The following is a 5,933-nucleotide window of genomic DNA, read 5'->3' as shown; positions in this document are numbered from 1 at the left end:
ACAAATGTGGATATGAGAAAGTGGTTGAGGGTTTTGGAGCATATCACTAAGCATTTTGAGCAAGTAACCCATTAAGCAACACCTCATCCCCTTTTAATAGTATTGCCTTTTCCTATGGACTCAATGTGATCTTGGATCACTAAAAGGTAAAATGTAGAGTCTTGAGCTTTAGAGCTTGAGCCAATCTTTTGTCCTTAGCATTTTGAGGGGTCCACATTTCTAATCCATGCCATGCCAATCATTGAGCTTTCCTGAAATATTTATCTCGAAATAGTATTAGCTCAATGAGCTATATGTTGTTAGGAATTACCAAAACCACCCTGGGATAGTTGCACTTTCACCCATATATTAAATAGAGGACATCATATGTACCAAAGGCGGAGGGTCATACAGCCACCTCTACCATGCTCATGAAGATGCGAGTTATGGTGATGAGGAATGTTTGTTGTCTTTCCCTGTGTATTTAGGCCCGAGGACATTACAATGGTTGTGTTTTCTGTCCTACTCTACAACTTTGCGGTGTGATTTATGCTTTGGCATGTTTTTTTAATATGCATTGGCTTGCCATCAAACACATGGGTGGACGATCACATTGATATCAACCTCAGCTTGTCATGCCACCCTTCGACAATGGTTATCACAAGGATGACGGTGAGGATTTCTATTTCTGATCTTCCACCATGATGTGATACATTCATTTATGTGTTGCCTTTGGCATTCGGCCATCATGACGATGACATGGAGGTTTGTTAGTTTTTTTTGGATGCCATGGCTATACCAACCAAAACTCTAGCCTTTTATTCGATGCTGGCAGAAAATATTGAGCATAAAGAAGGGTCACAACTACGCTTTTCTCTTTTGAAAAAAAAGCTGAAGCTCGTAATTCGGATAAAAAAATTGAAAAGGGAGGGGTAGGTGTTCCCAATTAGTAAAACTCACAATTAACATATACTCCCTCCGTTCGGAATTACTTGTCTTGGAAATGGATGTATCTAGAACTAAAATACGTCTAGATACATCCATTTCTGCGACAAGTAATTTCGAACGGAGGGAGCAGCAAACTAGTATGGGGAAAATAATTGTTTGCACCTTCCATCAGACCATTCCTTTTTCATTGTGCAGAACTGTGTACGTGTGCAATTTTTGGACGATGTGTCCTCAAAGAAACAACTGCATTTCGGCCCTTCATTACCCCCTCTGTTTCTTTTCACTCCATGTATTAGATTTGTGTGAAGTCATACTCTCTAAAGTTCGAGCAGCTTTATTATACAAAAAATAATAACATTCACAATACAACATCAATATCATTAGATCTATGATGGAATATATTTTCATATTATATTTATTTGGTGTTGTAGATGTTGATATTTTTCAATATAAATTTGGTCAAACTTTATGAAGTTTGACTTCAGAAAAATATAATAGTAGGAGTAAAAATAAACATAGGGAGTACTAGCAATATAGAAGTAGAGTCAGAACAATGGCCCCTATGTTACATGCATTGTCGTAATAGCTGGTGTTATTTTGCCTATGATTCAGAGGAAAACAGTTATCTTGATTTGTTTGCCTTTGGGATGTCCCTGTTGAACTACTTCGTTGAAACAGAGCACAAACAGAGTGCAGTATACTCGATCATGTGGTCGTTGGATGCCACATGAGTTGTGACAACATTATTTTATCAAATCCGCGAAAACAAACATAATTTTACCAAGTTGAGCAATCTCGATATTGAACACAGGATTGATTTGTGGTACCACTACAGTGCACAGCAATTCAGAGGAGTCCCTTTTACCCTCTCTTTTCACATGAGAGGTAAGAGTATAAAATAGATCTTAGCCGTTGATCTCATCAATGAATGGCTTGATTGACTCTTATCTTCTTACCTCACATGTAAAAAAAAGGAGGTAAGAGGGACCATGTTAAAATTTGCCAAGAATTATAGTACCGTCACAACACCTGTCGGCCAGATAGATCACAACCGCTCTATGATTGCAAGCTGCAACACCTCAGATCAGATGAGATACATCAATTTCCAATCGGCTCGCCATTCATTTTAACCCCTGTTCAAGAATTCATCCAATTAACAAGTTAACTTGTCGATTAATCCCTACTTATAGGGTCATTGAGTAGCCGATAAACTGATAAATCGTCTAATTAATTGATTAAATGGCCGATTAACTTGCCGATTAGCCTATTAATCCCCTACTCGCCAGCCAACCGAGCAGTTACCAGTTAACGATTTCCTCAACAATGATTTTAACATTTGCAATTACAAGTGCCATCCGCTTAATAATACTAGCAGATTTCTTGTTTCCTACCTACTACTGAACAATGTGGACCATTTTTTTACACAACCGGGAATTTATCCGGTGATCACTCAGTGCTGAATCCTCTTGTGGTTGTTGTTGTAGGCATAGGAGCTGGCGAGCCACACGAAGAGCACGAGCTCGGCGGCGGAGAGGCCGGCAAGCAGCCAGTAGAAGTAGTCGAGGTGGGCGCGGTTGAGGTTGTCGGCGAACCAGCCGTCGCCGCCGCCGCTTCTGGTGACACGGTCGATAAAGGAGATGAGGGCGCTGCTGATGAACCCGCCGACGCCCATGACGCTGAAGTAGAGCGCCAGCCCGAGGCTGCGCAGCTCGCGGGGCATCTGGTCGTAGAAGAACTCCTGCAGGCCCACCACTGTCAGCACGTCCGCCACGCCCATCATCACGTACTGCGGCACCAGCCACGCCCAGCTCATCGGCACCGTCGCGCCGGCGTCGTCCACCAGCCCGTGCTCCCGCGCCGTCTCCAGCCGCCAGCCCTCTACTAGTGCTGCCACGATCACCGCGCCCATCGACACCACCATGCCCACGCCCACGCGCTGTAGCAGAGTAAGCCCAGATGGCTTGCCCGTCGCGCGCCCCAGCGCCGGCACCAGCAGGCGGTCGTAGATGGGGACGAACAACAGGATGCTCGCTGGTCCCAGCGTCTGAAGTGCCGCCGGAGGCAGCTCCAGGCCGCCAAAGACGCGTCGGTCCAGCGTGCGTCCTTGCTTGTTGAAGAGCGTCATGATCTGCGCGTACGCCACGCCATATGCCAGGCACGCCGCCCAGATCGGCAGCAGTCGCAGCACGCCACGCGCCTCCTCCGACTTGGCCGCGCCATCCTCGTCTTGGCATCCTTTTGTACGGAAGAAGCTCGAGCTCCTTGCAAGCGCCACAAGGCTGCGGCCGAGGCGGGCGAAGGGGCTCTCGGCGCCTGGGATGGGCGCGTAGAGGCGGTAGGTAGGGGTGCCGGAGAGGAAGATGAAAAAGGCGCAGAACATGATGGCACAGAGCATGCCGAAGCCGATCCCCCAGCCGACGTTCTCCTGGATGTAGCTGACGACAGCGACGGCGATGGAGATGCCGATGGCCATCGAGAAGTACCACCAGTTGAAGAGGGAGCTGCGGGACGCGCGCTCCTTGGGGTGGTCGGCATCGAACTGGTCAGCGGCGAAGGCGAGGCCGCATGGCTTGTCGGCTCCCTGTGCGAGAGGAATGAGGTAGAGCGAGGCGTAGAAGAGGGCCACCTGCAGCGACGAAGGGCGGGAAGAGGAATGAATGTCGCCGGCCGGCGATGACTGCTGTGCCTGGAGCGTGGTCACTAGAGTCATCATGCCATATCCCTGCACGCATACACACATATTTTAAACTTGGTTAGTGTCTGCTTATTAACGTTTAATGTTCAATGTAAAGGACGAAGCGAAACTATAAGAAATTATTAATTTTCTAGGCCAACATTTTTAAAACCATATTTTTGAACTTCTTAATGTTGAGGAACAAACTAAACGAAAATCCTAGACTAATTTAACTCAATTCACATCAAGAATTTAGATATAAAAATATGATCTCGTACAACATGGTGAAAAAACCCTGAAGTCAGGTTTAGGGCTCATTCGATTTGGAGGAAATTAAAACAGAGGAATTAGACGTAGTATAGGAATGTTATAGGATGGCACTTGCCATGATGCCATCCTTACAAATTGCATTGCCTCGTTCCTATGCAAAAAATGAGGTTTGAGTGGATGTGTTGTTTCCTGAAAAAACATAGGAAATGAGTAGTATTCCTAAGAAATTCCTATACTCGTTTCGTACAAACCGAATGCATCTACAGAAAATTTTCCTTTGGGATCCCATTTCCATGTTTTTTCTATGAAAATCCTGCAAACCGAATGAGGCCTTAACATGACACTTATAAGTACATACTTGTCCACGTTGCAATTACTCAAATTACGAGCGATTGAGTTGTCTCTAAAACTTAACCCAGTTTCAGGGAAGTAAAAAAAATTTGATTTTGGAGTTTCGTATGCTAAAATAATGATAACATTTGCAAAGTTGCAGTCAAAATAACTATGGGCTGCAAGAAAAATGATAATCTTAACTAAGACATGACTTCAAACGATGAACAGAATGAATCCATAATTACACTAAATTGGTTTTTCTTTGTAGAGACGGGGAAGAGGGCAAAAGTGGAAGGAGAAATTGAATGGAAAGAGATACTGCATCAAACAAAACTATTTTTCCGCCAAGTAGACAAGTTGACCCAGGTAACATCTGCATTTTGTTGACCAAATGACTCGGGGGTTAAGGCAACAACCTTTTTTTCTTTCAAAAAGATACTATACTCCAGTACCAATTACACCAGTTGCTCTCAAACAAGTTAATCGCGCTGGGTGTTCAAGTACAAATTTGAAAAGTACCCACTCTGTCTCAAAATAAGTGTCAGTAACTTGGTGCAAAGTTTGGAGGGAGTAATTTCTACACAAATTTATATTTTATATATCTACAGAAAACAAGAAGTATCAAACATGTGCTAAAAAAGTCAGTACCGTGTCAAATATAAATAGTTGTAGAGTTTTTCAAAATTAAAAAAAAATCAGCTCCAAAGTCAACATCACCGACGATTCCTTGAGGTAGACCCAGTACCCGGTTGGTTGATCGCACACGACTCGAGCAGCACATCTTCCATTCCAGACTAGCATTAGCGCGGTTGGTTGGTTGATCTCGTCTCGGTTTCATTATCTTAGATAACCGCGTTTCTCACGTGTGATAGCATCTACCATGCCGTAGAGAGGTAGAAACAGAGAAGCAAAAAGGAGAATTTTTTAGCGTACCAGGACGTAGAGGGTGCAGGCGACGATGATGGAGCGGTAGCGGCCGAGCCAGGAGTCGGCGACGAAGGCGCCCAGCAGCGGCATCAGGCAGGCCGTCCCCGACCAGGCGTTGACGGCGGCGGCCGCGGCGGCGTTGGAGTGGCCCAGCGGCCCCGTCAGGTACGTGATGAGGTTCGCCGACACGCCGAAGTAGCCGAAGCTGCTGGCCATCTCCACCACTGCCCGCCGGATTGACCATAGGAGCAATCGATCAAGCAGATGGTTGCTTAACGAATGAACAGGGGAACAGAGCGTGCGAGAGCACGTACCACAAACGAAGAGGGCGGAGCGCCAGCCGCCGGAGCCGGCGCGGCGCACGGGGCGGCCACGGAAGTCGGAGACGCCGGCGAGCGGCGCCGCCTTGTCGTCTTCAGCGGGCTGCAGGAAGGGGGCCTCGGCGTCCGCCATGGCCGACATCTCTCTGCCTCTCTGCTCTGCTCTCGGATGATATTTTTCCTCTCCTCTAGGCTGGCTGGCAGGCTGTCAACGCGCGCACGGAGAAGCAGCCGGCATATGGGCGCATGTGTGTGTGTGGGCCGGCGACCGCTTAGCCTTATGTTGCTGCCTGGCTCCGTTCTCCTCCACACGTCTCTTTCCGACAGTCACTAGTTGCGGCGCCTCGTTGCCTCCCTGCTTCGAATAGAGTGAGATATTTCTTGGTGCTCTCACTGTGATCCAGTCAGACGTGTCGATCCCAAACTACTGATTTTGATAACCGATTGGTTGGCTTCGCCTCGAGTAGTCTCTTTTGATGCTT

General features: G+C 46.8%; 1 protein-coding gene across 1 annotated transcript; it reads right to left on the bottom strand.

The window, feature by feature from the left end:
• Positions 1-2,225: 2,225 nt before the first annotated feature.
• LOC147988015 (protein NRT1/ PTR FAMILY 5.10-like) lies at positions 2,226-5,708 on the bottom strand. The gene is made up of 3 exons (XM_087545597.1): positions 5,446-5,708; positions 5,138-5,355; positions 2,226-3,649 (listed from the first exon to the last, which is right to left on the bottom strand). Exons 1-3 carry the CDS (start codon positions 5,591-5,593, stop codon positions 2,378-2,380), a joined length of 1,638 nt encoding a protein of 545 aa, XP_087401723.1. The 5' UTR covers positions 5,594-5,708; the 3' UTR covers positions 2,226-2,377.
• Positions 5,709-5,933: the final 225 nt, after the last annotated feature.

Source organism: Triticum urartu, chromosome 2A (genome assembly GCF_056163025.1).
Source record: "Triticum urartu cultivar PI428250 chromosome 2A, HENAU_Tu73, whole genome shotgun sequence".
In the NCBI taxonomy this organism is placed as follows: Eukaryota; Viridiplantae; Streptophyta; class Magnoliopsida; order Poales; family Poaceae; genus Triticum; species Triticum urartu.
The sequence above is the reverse complement of the archived record's forward strand: the minus strand, read 5'-3'. Positions and strand labels throughout refer to the sequence as shown.

What these genes read in the sequence shown, in the direction of transcription:
- LOC147988015 (XM_087545597.1), bottom strand. Translation starts at nt 5,593, where the DNA reads ATGTCGGCCATGGCGGACGCCGAGGCCCCCTTCCTGCAGCCCGCTGAA. An exon ending in CTCCGCCCTCTTCGTTTGTG is followed by an intron (nt 5,356 to 5,445) that starts GTACGTGCTCTC and finishes TCCGGCGGGCAG; the next exon opens with TGGTGGAGATGGCCAGCAGC. An exon ending in CCTGCACCCTCTACGTCCTG is followed by an intron (nt 3,650 to 5,137) that starts GTACGCTAAAAA and finishes GTATGCGTGCAG; the next exon opens with GGATATGGCATGATGACTCT.